General features: G+C 57.7%; 4 protein-coding genes across 4 annotated transcripts; all 4 read left to right on the forward strand.

Moving 5' to 3' along the window:
• Positions 1–1,162: 1,162 nt before the first annotated feature.
• On the forward strand, positions 1,163–6,117 carry PG986_013987 (Anucleate primary sterigmata B; the record flags this gene model as incomplete). Its single annotated transcript, XM_066850209.1, has 3 exons — positions 1,163–1,603; positions 1,716–2,189; positions 2,260–6,117. 3 exons carry the CDS (start codon positions 1,163–1,165, stop codon positions 6,115–6,117), a joined length of 4,773 nt encoding a protein of 1,590 aa, XP_066694352.1.
• A 1,581-nt stretch (positions 6,118–7,698) lies between these two features.
• On the forward strand, positions 7,699–9,560 carry PG986_013988 (uncharacterized protein; the record flags this gene model as incomplete). Its single annotated transcript, XM_066850210.1, has 3 exons — positions 7,699–8,580; positions 8,624–9,085; positions 9,123–9,560. 3 exons carry the CDS (start codon positions 7,699–7,701, stop codon positions 9,558–9,560), a joined length of 1,782 nt encoding a protein of 593 aa, XP_066694353.1.
• A 2,829-nt stretch (positions 9,561–12,389) lies between these two features.
• On the forward strand, positions 12,390–14,300 carry PG986_013989 (uncharacterized protein; the record flags this gene model as incomplete). The annotated part of the gene is made up of 4 exons (XM_066850211.1): positions 12,390–12,715; positions 12,932–13,243; positions 13,364–14,049; positions 14,158–14,300. 4 exons carry the CDS (start codon positions 12,390–12,392, stop codon positions 14,298–14,300), a joined length of 1,467 nt encoding a protein of 488 aa, XP_066694354.1.
• A 1,371-nt stretch (positions 14,301–15,671) lies between these two features.
• Positions 15,672–16,518, forward strand: PG986_013990 (uncharacterized protein; the record flags this gene model as incomplete). Its single annotated transcript, XM_066850212.1, has 3 exons — positions 15,672–15,850; positions 15,889–16,309; positions 16,363–16,518. 3 exons carry the CDS (start codon positions 15,672–15,674, stop codon positions 16,516–16,518), a joined length of 756 nt encoding a protein of 251 aa, XP_066694355.1.
• Positions 16,519–16,522: the final 4 nt, after the last annotated feature.

The following is a 16,522-nucleotide window of genomic DNA, read 5'->3' on the forward strand; positions in this document are numbered from 1 at the left end:
TGGACTCAGCATCGAGAACATTTCTCGAAGACTCAATAATGGCCTGAGACAGCCCGCCTTTTCCTGGTCTTTTGTCAGCTCAGCGCAGTGGAGTGTGCTGGGCGGGCTCTAAGCCCATCGCGGCTGCATTAAATCCTCCGGGCACTGGAATTGGCTCCATTGGTGTCCCAGCAACAGCGCCAGCCCACTAAGCGGGTACCTGTACGTGCTGGACCTACAGGGGCTTTAGGTGTCCAGTAGTGTCTCTAGCAGGGATGCCGCTTCTGGCCAACCGGAAAAGAGGCCCGAGCGGTGCGTCATTGCGCTGGCGAATTGAACGCGACCAAAATGCATCGGCTGTTGTCCACCCCCTTTGTTGTTCCTACATCCTGCAGCATTCGCAGTGATCTTGTATGCATGAAGAGACTGGAGAAGAAATCTCGGGGCTCAAGACCTCACCCTCCAATTGCGTGTAGTAGTACTATGGCGACCGATTCGGGTGGGCTCAATTCTGGATACGCGGCTGAAGCCGCATTTTGCGAGCGTGCATGCGATCGTGAAGCCGGAAGCAGAGTCAGTCCTGCGTCAGGTCGACGGTATGGTGTTTGCGAAATAAACCCTTGGCACCGCCATTTCCTGCCAGATGCGGCGGAACACTGAAAACCACATGTCAGACTCCTAACTCCTACCCGGGGGCCATTTGATGGGTCGGGGAAATGAGGATAGTGCGACCTGCACCCCTTTGCCCCCCGTACTTACTTACGTCTTTGTCTTCTTGCCCGTGTCAAATTGGCATTCCGACATGATTACATACTTTTTCCAGGCAGCCCATCGGAAACATTGCTTGATCAGATTGTTCAAATGCATTGATTGAAGCCTGCTTCGTTCTAGTGTTCCTCGAGGTAAGGCGCGGGAAGTTTGGGGCGGTGGGTTTTCGTTTTAGCACCCGGACGGCTTGTAGTGTGGTCGGGTCTGGCGCAGGTGCAGCCTGCCTGCAGGTGAGCGAGCAGTGAGGGAGGAAGTACGGAGTTACCTGCACCTCCAATTCCCACCCTCCATGTTGAACACACCTCATTGAATCGCTATCTCGCTCCATCTTGACGACCTCATCGTCTGCCTCCCGGATCGAGCATGCATTTGTGACCTGGGCAACAGCGCATACCAACACACTCACCCTTCCGCCATGGAAGCTGACGAAAAGAGGCCGTCTGAGGCGCGTTCCTCGCCCGCCCCGACATCCCCATCCCCATCCCCCGAGTCGCGCCAACCCATCCCTGGTAGCTCGGATGGACAAGGGCAACCATTGCCGCCCAGCGAAAACGACCCCGAGCAACACGACCATGAGCCTTCGACTGCGAAACCGTCGGCCACACCCACGATTGCGCTCCCGGCGCATGCATTTGCGAAAGAGAACATACCACTGCTGCAGCCCCCGTCGCGAGAACACCTCCAGCCCGACAGCAGCTACGTCGAGCCCATCAGCATGGACGAGGATCGCCATCTCGATTCCATGGCGGAGGAGCAACAGGTCCGCGCGCAACTGCAAGACGTCGAAGAGAGCTTCATCCCCCCGATCTCCCCCATCCAGGTCACCGGCCCAGCACCCGGCATCGACGACACCTACGTATTCGACGCCATCAAAACAAAAAACCCCGTCGCCTGCACCCTCGGCCTCCACCACGCGCAGGGAGCACCAAGCCCAGCAGCAGCCAGCCTACAATGATGACCATGACCAGCACCCCACGTCCACATTACCTACCGGAGCAGCAGAGTCCGATCCCACGACGCCAATAAAGAGCAAAAATGGCCACGCAGACTCGAGATCGTCACCATCGCATGCAGATACCTCGCCTGCGGCCAATGAGAGCGACCTGCATGATAGCTCTCAGCTACCCACCAGCACCACGCCCCGGTCGCCCCCCAACCAAGCCCAACCCGCTGCCCAACCCGCAATCTCCATCACCGAAACGACCAATCCCGCCAATGATACCTTGACCGCTGACGATGCTGACGCCGGCCATTCCACTTTGGCCCTCGAGACCATGTCTTCGCCCGCCGCCAACGCCGCCGCACGTACCGCCTCTCGAGCTACTTCGAGCGCCGCCGACCAAAGACAGCCGACCCCACAAGACGATCAAGACTTTTCCTCCAGGCACAACAGCTCGCATTTAGATATCCCTTGCCCCGATGACTCGGGCGCGGGTGGCGCCGTACTTCCCCCGCCATTCTACCTCGGAGGCTGATCAGTCCAAGTCCACCGACAACTCCATAGATTCCAAGGGAAGCGCGTCCGCCCAAGCTTCTCTCCGGTTTGGCAGTCGGCCCCGGTTTCTGCGCAGTCGGAATGCAAGCCAGCGCTCCTCCACCTCTTCCAATCTCGATAACGATAACGACGATAACGAAAGCGACGTGACGGTAGGGCTGGGTGTCGACTACGCCATCCAGTCTGGGGGTTCAATTCCGGCCTACGGCATGGGCATGCAGCGTAGCATGAGTAACATGCTTGCGCGTTCCATTAGTATGGGTAGCATGGCGTCCGGCATTGAGGACATGGAACCCGTCCGAGGCCTCGAGCCTCTGGAGCCTTTGGATGAAGTCGAACGGCCGCCCAGCGGCGAACCGCCAAACTCGTTATCCCCCGTCCCGGGCCAAAGCGATGATTCTTTCACCACCCCCAAGCCCAAGAAGACGGGCGCGTTACTGGCACCTACCGACACGGTCATTGCCCGACATGTGCGCAACGTCGAGGTCCCCGAGTCGCTGGCCCGCGAGTACAAGACGCAATCCGGCCTCGAAACCCCCAAGGTCGGCAAGCCCTTGCGCAAGGTTTCCGACTACGCTCCAGCCCCCGGAACCACCGCTAAGAACGGGAGGAACCTGACGCTGAAGGAGCAGTCGAGCACCATTGAGCGTCTGTCCAAGGAGAATTTCGACCTCAAGCTGAAAGTCATGTTCCTGTCCGACCGGCTAGACAAGCTTTCCGAGTCAGGCGTTAAGGAGATGATTTCGGAAAACGTCGAGCTCAAGACCTCCCTGGCCGTCATCCAGCGCGACAACAAAGTCCTGCGGAAAAAGAACAAGGACCTCGAGAAACGGTGGCGCGACCGGGACGACGAGGACCGGCCCAGTACCGCCAGGAGCGGCTACTCTTCCGATGGCCGCACTACTCCCGGTGGCTACGACCCGGACGCCCAGGAGCGGGAGGAGGAGCTCTACTACCTGCGGGAGCGCGTCGAAGAGTACGTTACCGAGATAGAGCAGCTCAAGGCCGAGAACATGGCCTCGCAAGCAGAGAAGAGGAAGCTGGCCGAGGTGGTCAAGGCCATGGGCGACAAGGCTGGCGAACGGGTCGGAGACAGCCTAGGTCGCCAAGAAGAGGCCGACGTCTACAAAGATTTACTCGAACAGGAGACGGCAAGACGCGAGCAGACCGATGACGACAACAGGAAGCTGCGGGACGAGATCTTCCGCCTCAAACAGGAAGTCAACATCGCAACGGGCGGAACTGCTACTACTCCGGGTGGCATGCATCACACTACGAATATATACAACATCACGCGAAAGCCCCGGCCTCAATCCCCCTCTCGGTCCCGGCCCATGTCTGGTCTATCTGGAGACCTCGACCAGGCCAGCTCCCAGGCTACGACACTAGTCGATGAGCTGCGACGGGAGACGGATCAGCTGCGCCACGAGAACGCCGAGCTACGTCGCGAAGTTGGCGCCCAGACCTCTATGCTGACATCCCGAAATCGAGAGAAAGAGAGGCTCTACCAAGAGATCGAAGATCTCAAGCTGGCGTCGCGGCGTGGCGGCCCTGCGCCTTCCACCATCGATACGCTGCTTGATCGTTCAGCATCACGCGCCGGCGCCCACGAGAGGTCCCAGTCGCGAGGCAGCGCCCGGACAAAACTTACTATGAACATGGAGGACCCTGAGAGAGAAGACTTCGAGAATAGGCTTGCCGAACAGCGGGATAAAGTCAACGAGCTCAGAGTAAAGAATCAGGAACTTCAGCACGAGGTGGAGACTTGCATGCGGGATTTCGAGGTGGCCTTGGAAGCGAAGCAACAGGCGGAAGAAGACCGCTTGACTATCCAGGCAGAGCTCGACAATACCGTAAACGATCTAATGGCAATGCAGACCGATCGCGACCAGGCACTCCAAGACGCGTCCGTCATAGAAGAGGAGTTCAAAGCGCTCCAGCAGGAAGCCCAAGAAGAGATTGAAGCGCTCGAGGGCGAAGCCGATCAGAAGGACCAGGAGATACACCGGTTGCAAGTCGAGGTGCAGGATCGGCAGGAGAACTTCGAAGCTCTCCAAGAAGAGATGCGCAAGATGAGCGATGCGATAATCCGTCTGGAGGATGAGCAGGACAAGAAGCACCGACGCATTGAACAGCTCGAAGCCGAACTTGGCGAAGCTAACCGCGAGGGAGAAGAGCTGGAGGCCAAGCTTTTGGAGTCCAACGAGAAGGCTAACCGCCTTGGGGTCCAACAGGAATCCAGCCAAGGCGAGATCGCTTTCCTACGGGAAGAGCAAGAGGCCGACAAGATCCGCATTGGAGACTTGGAGGCCATGGTGGCTGGCGTCGAGCAAAATCTGCGCGATGAGCGCGAACGGGTTAAGGACCTGAACCTGAGACTGCTTAAGGAGCGTCAGCAGCACGAGCTGATCTCTTCGCGCGAGAAGGAAGAGGTGCAACACTTTGTCAACGAGCTGAACAAGGAGTTGACTGCGTCCAAGGACGAGGTGCGCAGGCTACGCAAGAACCTGCACAGCCGAGAAGTCGAGGCGACGGAATGGAAAGAGAGGCTTATTGAGCTCGAAAACAACCTACGCGAGGCTCTCGGCGACCTCAACGGGACCCGGTCCAGTCTGCTCAAGTCTATCGGCACGCTGCAGCGCGAACTGGAGAACACGGTTCACGAGTTGAACAGCTCCAAGGCCGCGATGCTGGAGAAGGATCGCATCATCAAGCAACGCGATGCCCTCTTGGAGTCCCATGGGTTGGAGAGCCGCAAATTGGCGGAGTTGCTCGACAAGGAACGACAGGGCCACCGCAACACCAAGAACGCATTCGACACGTTCCAGCGAACGCATCAGCACGTCTCGCGCACCGTCAATAACCAGGACGGTCGCATTATGGAGCTGGAGACCGCTCGGGCCAACGACAAGAAGAAGATTGCTCAGCTCGAGACATCGTTCAGGGATCAACTTACGGAGCGCAACAACCTGCTCCTTATCCTGTGGACGAGACTGTCGAGCCTCTGTGGTTCCGATTGGGCACACAACAACAGTCTCATCAATGGGAGGGCGCTGCCTAGTCTCGAGGCCGTTACGACCATGCTGCCGGGTTTCAGCAAAAACCTGCTCGCTGCTGTCAAGATGATCGAGAGCCTGACCGGCAGCTTCCATGCCCGCATCAAGGCCGTCCAGAACGATCTCTGGAAGGAGTACCAGTCACTAGAAAACAACCTGGACATCCGCATCAAGAAGCTGGATCGCCTGGAGACTATTGTGCGCAACGGCATCGTCAACGGAGACTTCAACAGCACGGCCAAGATCGTGCAACTTGAAGCGGCCTACCGCGCCGTGAAGATCGAGAACGCCACGCTCCAGCGAGCCAACGATGCCAAGACGCGAGCCGTGAGCGGCTACTTCGACCAGCCCACAAACGGCCGCCGAGAAAGCATAGACGACGATGCTGGCAGCCCCAGCCCCTACATCCCCACGGGACCCATCCGCAAGAGCAGTGGTATTCCCAGGAGCAAGACGACCCCGCAGCTCGAGACGGTCAGTTCGGCCAGTAGCAGCAAGTCGCGGAACAGCACCATGACGCGGACCGCCTCGAATAACTTGGCGCCGCCCGACTTGGAGCAGCAGCGGACGGGAACCTCGAACGGGGAGATGTCTACTCCGGGAGGGACCAACCGCGCCGGTGGCGGCTCGCCGCAGCCCGGACAGGACAACAAGTGGATGTTCCGCCTGCGGGAGCTGGAGCACAAGCTGAAGCAGGAGCGCGAGGCCCGTAACCTGGACCGCGCGGCGGCGCGACAGCGAATCGCCGAGGGGGAGCGGCAGAAGGACGAGCTGGTGGCGGAGCTGATCAAGGTGCGGAGGAAGGGGGCGGGCGAATAGGAAGTTGCTGCTCCGCTCCGGCCGGCCAGAAGGGATGGTGGTGGACGGGGTATAGGAGGAGGAGGAGGAGGAGGAGGAGGAGGAAGAGAAAGAAGTGTATTTGTATAATGCTACTCTAAGGCCGTGGGGTACTTTTAGCCTAATACGTCTTTACTGTACTTTTTTGGGAGGGCGTTTTGGGAGGGAAACCAATTGATCCATGGTGGTTTTCCTGGAGGGGCCAGCATTGATTTTGCCTGCTCCAAGGGAGGCAGGCTTTTTACGGAATTCAAAAGGCAATTTTGGCATTGCGCTGGCGAAAATCAGGGAGAATGGTTATATCGTTATCAGTATAACTGGGTATTTGTTTTTGTTTTGTTTTTTTGTTTTGTTTTTTCGTCCTTCAGGCTTTCCTCTCTCTCTCTCTTGTTACTGAGTATTGTTGGTTGGTTACATAGGTAGTTCCAAGAATCTCTCACAAGGGGGAAAAGAGAAGAGGGAGACAAGGAGGGGAGTTTTGTGTCTGTCCAAAAGTCGGTCGGTCACTGGCGAATGCAAGCAAATTCACTTTTACATCAGTACCTTCCATGCTTCGGAATCGGGAATGGGCGCTCACTGTGACATCACTGCCTGTAATAACTCTGGTCCTTGGTGCTGCAGGTAAGTGCTTATTACGTCGTGATTTCGGCATCGCGTTTGGGGCGGGTGCGGCACGGCACATGGCAATGAATGCTGACTTTGGTTCTTCAGAGGCGATCTGTGAAGTAAAAGACCAACCAAATGGACAGGCGTGGAATTTTTAGTCAGGGACCAGGCCGGGGTTGCCCGTATTCCCGCCGTATTTCGAAGTCCACACACACACACACACACAACACACACTTACATGCTTGTACAGGCCAGCAACTGCGCCCTAAATTTACTGGTTCAGTGGGGGATCCCGCCCGCTAAAGATGGGCGGTGCTTACTTGCACTCTGTTGCGTGAATGATAGCATCCTTGTTCTTCTTCAGGTGATGAATTCATCTTGTCCGAGCAATTGAGACGAGGGCCATATGTAACACCAACATTGATCCATGAACAGCAGCTAAAGCGTAGAGTACCTCATCATCGCGATCAGTAAATGAAAAGAAGTGGAAGCCATCGCGTTTCACCATGGCAGAAGACTGCGAATCTCACGGCTCATTGCTCTGCGCATCGCATCACGACCAGCCCCGGGTCTTGGCGCAGCCCTGCCAAATCAGGTGCCGTCCTCTGGACCCCCTCCCGACGATCCATTTCTACTTGGGGGCACCGCCGGTGGGGATCTCGTGAGATTGCCGCGGGCTGCGCCGTCAGCACTAAGTTACTGCAGGAATGGGAATAGCAACGGCCTGTTCTTGTACTACGGGACAGTTCGATTGGAGACTCAAGGCAATGCACAGCGTAAGCAAACAGGCAGGAGACAGGGATCGGGAAAGGCAGTCAGGCAGTGTTTGTGGGAATATTTCCACACGCTTACCCTTTAGTTTTGACGTGCTGCTGTTTCCTCTTTGTTGTTGCCTCCCCCTTCATACCAAATGATTGAATATCCTTAATATCCACTGCTCGCTGCTCGATGCTCACCATGAGCAACAACCACAACCACCGTCACGAAGCAGCGAGACCGACGACCGACTATTCCCAGCACTACCACCACCAGCAACAAGACCAGCCGGGCCTGGAAGTGGACGCCCGCGCCGACACCGCCGGCCTCCAGCTCCACCGCGATGTCGAGGCCGAAGACACGACGAAGCAGGCCGTAGAGCCCGGGCCCAACGGCGGCTACTTCCCCGACGAGCACTATGCCGCGCCCGGCTTGCAGGCGGCACCGGCGCCTGCTCTTGTAACGAGCGACGGCAAATACGAAAATGGACGAGGGCTGCACCCGGCGACTGCGACGGCTGGCGGCGGCGGCGGCGGCGCGACCTACCCCGCCGAAGCTGAGGCGACGGCACCCATGTCTGGCACGAAGAAGCCGAATCGGCGACGCGTATGGATTATATTGGGCGTGATCGCGGCCATTTTGACCATCATCGGCGCCGTGCTAGGCGGCGTCCTCGGCAGCCGCGCTGCCAACTCCTCTTCCTCTAACACCCAGCCCTCGTCATCGTCAGGAGACGGCGACGGCGACACCGCCGCCGGCAACAGCGGCAACGACACCGCCCCGCCCTCGGCGCCCCTGAGATCCATCCGGCCCGGCTCGGCCCTCGCCGTGACGGGCTGGCGCGACGGGCCCGACTTCCACATCCGCCTCTTCTACCAGGGGCCCGACCAGCTGCTGCGCTACTCCAACTTCTCGAGCCGCGAGGACGGCGGGTGGGGCGCGCGGCGGCCGGTCCTGCTGGACCAGCTGGAGCACAAGGCCGCGGTGAACACGTCGTTGGCGGCGGCGGCGTCGGTGGAGTCGAGGGAGATCGTACGTTTATGTCCTCCCTTCTCCAGGAGTTCCTTTGTCCAAAAACCATCAGTCGGTCTTCTTGCGGCAACTAACTAACGCCCCCGAAAAACAGAAGGGGGAAGAGAAGCTCTTCTACCTCGACACCACCAACACGATCCGCCTCCAGCTCTTCCGCCCCGGCGTCCGCGCCGCGGGCAACGGGGGGCAGCTCAACAAGTACCCCGTCAAGGCCGCGCCCGGCTCGCGGCTGGGCGCGTACTGGCCCTCGCTCCTGTCGCAGGACGGCGCCGGGACCGGCGGCCAGCTGCGCTGGACCCGGTACTGGGGGGTGAACCAGCAGAACAAGCCCTTCTGGGAGGACCAGGGCGCCAACGTGACGGCCTCCCCTAACTCGGGGCTCGTGGTGGTGCCGGCGTCGAGCAAGTACGGGAATTCGGGCGGGTTCCTTTTCAGGAGGGGGGATGGGAAGGTGGGGAACAGTTTGGCGGACCACTCCGAGGGGGGACTGAATAGGACGGCTTGGGGTAAAGGTGAGTTGCCGCCATCTTCCCCCCTTTTCCTACTGTTTTGCTCTGTTCCTCTTTTTTTTCTCTTTCTCTATTTTTCTCAAGCCCTGCGTGCGAGTACTGTCACTGACCGTCATCCCAGGCGACCTGACCAAGAACCTGAACGGTCTCACCATCCCCGAAGACTCGCCCCTGGCCGCCTTCACCGTGGCGCGGTCCGGCGACAACCCGGAAAACTTCGTCAACACGTACATCTTGTACGTGGGCCCCAAGGGCGCCGTCAACATGGTCTGGCAGGACGGCGAGAACTCCGGGTGGAAGGGCCCGGTCCAGTACCCGGAGGCCTTTGGCGGCGCCGACGCGGGGACCGACGTCGCGTGCGTGACGCCCGCGGCCTGGGCCGGCAGCAACTTCGGGTATGGGGAGATTGGTAGCGCGTACGATATGAGCCGGTGCTATTTCCAGGCCGGGGGCGGAAGGGTGCGCGAGGTGCAGTTTGACGGGTCGACTTGGAAGAACAGGGGGTATTTGCCTATTGCCTGAACTACTTGTTTGGTTGGCTGGTACTGGTCTCCCTCCGATGGCTGGCGTGAATGAGACTGGGACCGAGACTGAGAGAGGAACGACGGCATTACGAAAGCGGCTCTGTTGGATAGAAAGCCTGTACATGATTCCCCCTTTAGGTACTTTATATCCAGACGTCGGTGTACCGCGCGCGCGCACGCACGCACGCAAACGTATATATGGTTCCTCATAGCGTGCCTCCTGGCTCGGTTTTGCTACTACCCCCCCGCGCCTTCTCCCTCCTCCCGTATTCAACTACCCAAAGTAAGGCCTCGATCAGCGCCGGAGACCTCGTGCTGCCACAGCTGAGCGAGGTCAGTCAGGTCAACATGGAGCACCGAGAGAGCCGGGGCGGGCTCTAAAACGATGTAAGCCACCGCAGACCTTCTCCCTCCTAACGTTCTAGAGGTCATGGTTGGGATATGAATGAAAAAAAAAAAAGTTTACTTAGTAATTTTCCCTTCACTGTTTACCAACGAGAGCTACGATGCTCGGTCTCCTGGTTTCCACGGTGGCCTCATAGCGGTCGTTGGCGCCTTCAGACTGCTGGATGAAGCCTTGTCTTGAAGCTTAGATCGCGGTACCTAATAAATATGAGTAGAATATCATATTTGCATCAGATCCTAGCTTGGATCTAGTGTACCGTACATGGTCTGCACCATCTGAGGACACGGACTGAAGAGCCTGGATTAGAGGACGAGGACTGAGTGATCGATAGGAACCGATTTGTGTCAGGTAGGGGAAATTTTGGAATGTGACGGTTGTGTGGTAATTGTGCGTTATCCTTGTCATGTTCCCAAGTAAGGTAATGATGCATACAGCCTTCCCATTTCCCGGCGCGGCCCATGGATGGACGGACCACTCAGGCCAGCTACACCAGGCACCAAGATTTCTGCTCCCCGTATTTGCGCCTGCGCTGGAATAAGGGGATCTTTATGCCCATTTCGCACGGTATCCACGACAGCGACATATGCTGCAACGCGGAGGCTGGTGACCAAGGCTTTGTTTGACCCTTCCTTGAGAAGCACCAATTGCCGAGGTCGTACGAGCTGGAAAACCAACGTCTGTGTCACTGCTCAGAGGCAAGGCCTAGCTTAGGTAGGCAGCCATGATGACTAGAAGATTTAGCCATCCAAGTTCCAGGATCCGGGGTTGATTTTGTGTAGAACCAATATGCATCATCTCTCGATCACTCTATTGTTGAGGAAATAACAAAATTCAGACGTTCAAGTGTTCATGACATCTATTATGATGGATTTTACTTTGCCTAGGGCGATACTCTGCGTGGCGGTCCGGGTAACTTCTACGGTGCAACATGGAGTCAGGTTGTCTCTTGAAAGTTCGGGTCATGACATCCTGACAGTTTTCGGGGATTCTCCAACGCGGTTAGCTGTTATTCGGGGTGTGACATTGTCCCACAAGGGATGATGCTGCGGGGCCGCTTCCGATGCGGGTTGGATCTCACGTTCCGACACTCGTCTGGGGTACATGGTCGCTTCTACGGCTGCCTCCGCATCATCGTGAGCCGGGTTGGAACTGGTTGGGGTGTCGTCCAGGGTCTCTCATGCACATGGCGGGATGCTGATTTGGGCCACGGCTCTAGACTCCAAGCTCATGATGACTACAAGCGGCCTCTAGATCGGACTCATTCCAAAAGTAAAGAAGCATATGCCGTGAGACATGAGCAATACGCACACACATACTGCCGTGGTTCAAGTGTAGTGTTGGTTGTTAAGGGGTTGCTTCAAGACTACGTTGAAGGGATGACGCTATTCTCGGCTACCGGTTGCCAAGCGCCCGTCAGCGATGCTTATCTCAACGCCATCTAGTGGCGGGGGGGGTTCGCAGCGTCGCGACCGAAGTGGGCGCAGTGGGCGAGGGAGACACAAGGGAGCGGCCCAATGCGCCTGTACTGTCCTGGCCTAGCACCTGGCAGAGGGTACGCTAGGGGCTAGGGTACATACTGCAGCTGAGCAGCACCGAAGGGCACCAAAAGGGAACCCCGAGCAGAACCCCGAGCACTGTTCCCGAGGTTGCGGACGCCACACTGGCGAGATTTTGTTCGCAGTTTTGGCAGAGCTCGGCTCTCGATTTGTCAATTCCTGGCCTATCTCCAAGTAGCCCGTGCCTCGTGAATTCCGAAGGCCACTCTGCATCCCGGCCGATCAGCGTATATGTGGGCAGGATATCCATCACGATGGATGCGCCATTAATGATGGCGTGCAGAGTTTTTTCCTGTCGCTCTCTTGTCGCATGTAACGTCCACCGCATTGCTGATACATACTCATCAGCTCAGTGAATCTGATAGGCAGACTGGAACAGCAGCCAACAGAGGAAGGCGACTCGTCCAAGACACAGAAAAACGAGAGACCCTGGAAAATCCTCCACACCCCATCCCACTCTTTATCATAATCACACCACACCACTGTGTGAGAGTGAGCCGCCTCTCCGCCAGCTTGGCCGAGCCCGGATTGGCTTTTTTTTTTTTTTTTTTTACGTGCGTCTCACGCCATGTATATATCCATAGAAATGTTGCCGGCTCTGCAGGACTTTCCTCCGTCAATGGCCAAGACTCACCAAGTTTTCGACACTTGACCGTGTCGCGCGTCTGTGTCCGGCCTCCTCGGTTTCCGATTTTCGCCCTGCAACCGGTTTTTCTCTTCGCTTAGGATTACTACTTGCAGCGTTTTTAGTTTTCTGTCGTTTTCTGTTTGGCTATCACCGGATCTGCTATCGATCGACGCTCATCCCTTGTCCTTTTGGGTTCGTTTTGGCGGGGTTGCAATTCTAAAGGCGCCAGCAAGCAAAATGCTGGGCAAGAAGGAAATGATGCCGCCAGCTTCTGACCTGCCGGCCGAGAGCGGCAGCCACGACGACGCCACCTTGTCGGCGCTGGCCAAGGTCGAGACTCGCGATGCCACGCATCCCATCCATTGGAGCCGCTGGAAGAAGTGGTCCATCATTGCCGTCTACTGCGCTCTGCAGACCTTCATCGCCATGACCACCACCACCTTCGTGGCCGCCGAGTTCCTCGTGCAGGAGAAGTACGGCGGCTCCAAGCAGGTCGTCGCCTTGGGCCAGTCCATGTTCATCGTGGGCACGGCCGTTGGTCCGGCCTTCCTGGGCCCTCTATCGTATGTCCTTCACCTGCCATCATTGATTGCACAAACATGAGTATGCACACACACACACACACACAGGAGCATCGAGGGGCACCATCCTATGGTAGGCAGCTGCCGTGCCATCCATCTGTGTGCATGCTTACTGTCTCTACGACACCCCTTTTTATCTCTTGTCTCCCTATTTCCTGCCGGGAACGCAGCTCCCTTAACATATTCTTCTGCTCGCAGTGACATTGGCGGTCGCAAATGGGTCTACGTGGCGTCCATTGCCATCTACGCCATCCTGAATATCGGCACGGCCATGGCCCTCAACCTGCCCATGCTGATCATCTTCCAATTCCTCGCGGGCGCCGCCGGCAGCACCGGCCTCTCCAACGTCGCCGGCACCATTGCCGACCTCTTCGGCGACCTGGACGGCGCCGGCCAGCCCATGGCCCTCTTCGTCATGAGCGCCAACTACGGCCCGAGTATCGGCTCCCCGGTCGGCGAGCTCATTGCCGAGAACCCCAACATGGGGCTGGCCTGGATCTTTTGGATCAAGTAAGTGCGCCCCAGCAAATCGTACCCCCCGCCCAGGCCCAATGCCCCCCAGCCCCGCCAAGACGACCCCTGAGTCCGGCACCAAGCGTGGTACCCAACCAATACTAATGAACCCCGAAGCGTCATCATTGGCGGATGCTTCGCGCTCATCATGTGCTTCATCCCCGAGACCCTGCCCCGGATCGTCATCGCCCGGGCCCTCGAGCAGCACGAAGTCAACGTCCCGCCCGCCGAGATCGCCATCGTCGAGGAGAAGGTCGACGTCCTGCGCGAGATGCGCTTCATCACCTCGATGGCCTTCCGCATCATGCTGACGGAGCCCATCGTCGTGTTCCTGGGCATCTACAACGGCTTCGCGTACGGCCTGCTGTTCCTGTACCTGGACGGTGTCTTTGATGTGTTTGTCGTCAACAACGGCCTCTCGGTCATCCACGCGGACCTCACCTATCTTAATTTCGTCGTCGCCGTCACCCTCATGTTCTGCTTCGTGCCCGTGCAGACGTGGTTCTACCGCCGCGACCGGCAGCGCAACGGCGGCGTCGGCCGGCCCGAGGCCCGCTTCCTGACCTCGCTCGTGGGCGTCTGGGGCTTCCCCATCTCGCTGCTCTGGTTCGCGTTCACGTGCGACGGCAGCACGTCGTACTGGTCGCCCGTCATCGCGGGCGGCGTCCTCGGCTTCTTCGACCCGCTGCTCTGGCTCAGCATGCTCAACTACATTGCCGACTCGTACACCAACGTCGCCGCCTCGGCCATCGCGGCCTTCCTGATCCCGTCCTTTGCCCTCGCGGCCGGCTGCTGCCATATCGGTAAGTCTGGTTCTTCGCCGGGACGACCAAAAGACCTTGCCCAGCTCCCCCCTCCCAGCACCAGCGTGGTTTTGCCCCCAACGCATGTCCAAACTTACTCTTATCTAGGTATCATCATGTTCGCCAACCTCGGCGCCAAATGGGCCATGGCCATCCTCGGCTTCGTCTCGTTTGGCCTCGTCGCCCTGGTCTATGTTCTCTACTTCTTCGGCGCCAGAATAAGAGGGATGTCTAAATTGGCCAAGAAATAAGAAGGGCCTAACCTAACCGCAGGTAATGAATGCATGATCCGAACGAAACCTTTTTCATTTAGGTCTTGTATAGTAGAGAAACTTTTTGGATAGATCACAGTAGATTTGATACCCTGATAAATTGTTTCCATTTCATTACTCGTGTCCTTGAGTTGCCCACTCCTACTTTGTGAGAACATGTCACTAGTCGTAGATGTCGTAGCTGCACGTATGTACTACTGCCTTGCGGATTGAGATGTGCATCTATTGCATGATCTTCGGGATCCAATCGTTTCTGCCGGATTGGCTTGGCGCAGAATGCCAATTTGGACGTGTCGATCACGGGAATGAGAGAAAATACCCGCTCGTTGATCTGCACCACCGTCGCGGTCCTGCCCGAGCCATCGTATTTCCGAAGTAGAATGAGCACATGGTAGATCATATCAGGCTGTCTGTGACAAGCGTCGAAATACTGCTTGATGCTTTCTCCAAGATATGTTGCCGCATGACCCCTCTGTTTGACATGTGCGAAATTGCCACCTAACAAGTGCAAGTTCCGAGGATGGACGAATGCTTGACGGCAATCTTCAACATGACGTCTACGGTGTTGAAATGCAAAGGTCCTGCCAGGAGTCTCCTTGCCGCGTCGGCGACGCAGCCGAGGGCCACGCAGCACGCTCCGGATAACTGGGAAGCCCATATATTCCTTGATGGCATTTTGAAACGAGTCAGATGTCAGGCTCTATCAGGTTTAGGGCTTCGAGATCTGTCTACCTAGTCTAGCTGGATCTTGTGCCCCAGGAAGCCGCCCCTAGCATCCCGGATGACAAGACGCGAGGAATGTGTCGCGAGAACGACGTCACTCGTGGCTGACCGGTACAGCCGACGCCACACAGGGTACCCGCACCGCCACAGGCCCAAGAAAGAAACAAAGCGGCCGCCTCATCAGCGCCAGCTGGCCAGCCAGCTAGCCAACTTGCAGAAGCATGCTGGTTATGGTGTGCCGGTCCCTTTGTCCTTACATAAAAAGTCGATCTAGAGCCAAGGCCCGGTTTCATCTGAAATTTCCTTGGGTTTTCCCCGCCCATCTGTTCACCTACCTGAGACCCCTTCCGTTTTCCGAGCGATCAACAACCCGACATTTTTTTTCTCTTTTCTGCGCGCCTGGCAGCCAGCAGCTTGGCACACCTTGCCAATATCTACCGCACGCCAAGCCCATCATTACATCATTACTCGACTGGAAGGTCCGAACTACTGTCCGAAAGCTGAACTTTTTTTCGGAGCTCCACACCGCGCCCAAGCTACAGGCGCTAGAAGGAAGAGAAGCAGGCGAAGAAGCAGAAGAAGAAAGGTTTAGGGCGGAAAAGGGGTAAAGAGAGAGAGAGAGAGAGCATGTCTAATTCCGAGTACTATAGCGGGGCCGGTGGAGGTGGTCAGCCCTACGGCGGCGGTTACGGTCAGCAGCAGCAACAAGGCGATACACCGCCCTACTACAACCCACCTCAGAATCAATACTCTGCACCACCACCGCCTCCGTCTGGGCAATACGGCGCTCACCCGCCGCCTCCTCAGTACGGGGGCCCGCCCCTCAGGGCTACCCGGGCAATAGCGGCGGCCATCAACCACCGTATGCACATCAGCCGCCCCCGCAGCATCAATCGCCAGGCGGTTGGGGTGGGCAGCAGCAGCAGCAGCAGCACCAGCCGTACCCACCCAACAGCGGTGCTCCCCCGAACAGCCATTCTCCGGGCTTCGGGCAGCCTGCCCCTCATGATCAGCGAGGCGGTGGCTACTACCAGCAGCAGCCGCCGGGGCAGCATCAGCAGCAAGGAGGTGCTTACTATGGCCAGCAGCAGCAGCATTGGGACCCCAATTCCGCGCCGCCGCCCCCTGGGCAGCAGCACCCAGGCAGTGGCCCCTATCCTTATCCGCCCGCGGGGGCCAGCGATAAGGGCCTAATGGGCGCTGTGGGCGGCGGGGCCCTCGGCGCTTTTGCCGGCGCCCAGGATGGCCACGGTTTCCTGGGCGCGGTGGGTGGTGCGGTCGCCGGCTCCATGCTTGAAGATCGCTTCGGGGAAAGAAGGACAAGAAGAAGAAGAAGGACGGCAAGGACAAGAAGGACAAGAAGGACAAGAAGGACAAAAAGGACAAGAAGTCAAAGAAGGACAAGAAGCATCACAAGAAGAAGGGCAGCGGCAGCAGCAGCAGCTCCTCGAGCTCCTCGAGCGATTCTGATTAGACCG

This window comes from Apiospora aurea, assembly GCF_038362705.1.
Source record: "Apiospora aurea strain CBS 24483 chromosome Unknown utg000009l_segment0_segment0, whole genome shotgun sequence".
Taxonomy (NCBI): Eukaryota; Fungi; Ascomycota; class Sordariomycetes; order Amphisphaeriales; family Apiosporaceae; genus Apiospora; species Apiospora aurea.